The sequence below is a fragment of the Tupaia chinensis genome, unplaced genomic scaffold (assembly GCF_000334495.1).
Source record: "Tupaia chinensis unplaced genomic scaffold, TupChi_1.0 Scaffold000403_1, whole genome shotgun sequence".
Taxonomy (NCBI): Eukaryota; Metazoa; Chordata; class Mammalia; order Scandentia; family Tupaiidae; genus Tupaia; species Tupaia belangeri.
The window spans coordinates 805030-805553 of NW_006159905.1; the positions used below are offsets into that span (position 1 = coordinate 805030).

The 524-nt window shown below is 68.9% G+C and overlaps 1 protein-coding gene across 1 annotated transcript in view; it reads right to left on the reverse strand.

The window, feature by feature from the left end:
* TNXB (tenascin XB) overlaps window positions 1–524 on the reverse strand; it is an 85461-nt gene that overhangs the window by 21238 nt on the left and 63699 nt on the right. The window contains 1 exon segment of the mRNA XM_027774133.1: window positions 8–101. Within this exon segment, the coding sequence (XP_027629934.1) occupies window positions 8–101 (94 nt within the window).

The following is a 524-nucleotide window of genomic DNA, read 5'->3' on the forward strand; positions in this document are numbered from 1 at the left end:
ACACGACCCTGTCACCGTCAGCTCCCCCAGGAGCGGCTCCTCGGGGGGCTCTGGGGCCTCCACGCTGGGCTCCGTGGGGCTGGGGGGCTCTTCCTCCACAGCTGAGAAGGGAGACAGAGAGGTTGAGGGGGTCCCTGGGGATGTTGTTGGGGCTTGGGGAGAAGGCACAGGCCATGGATCATAGTCCAGTTCAGAGAAGCCCGTGCCGGGGCAGCTGGGCTGCTGGGCTGTCGGCTGACACACGCACGGAGCCCGGGAACTGTGGGACCTGGGACAGCCCCAGCACCCAGAGCTCTCCACGGCCCCTCTGTGCCCAGGACCCGCCAGCCCTCACAGACGGGGAGGGAAGGCCCTAGGGGCACCTCACTCAGGCTGGAGCAGGGGGGGCCTCCTGGGCTAGCTCCCCTTTACTGAGACAGGGCACTGTCCTCCTGGGTCCCACCCTGGGGCTCTCAGCATCCCCTCACCTGTCACCCCGACGGTGGAGACGGGGCCCACGCGCTGGCCGCTGTGGAAGCCGCACA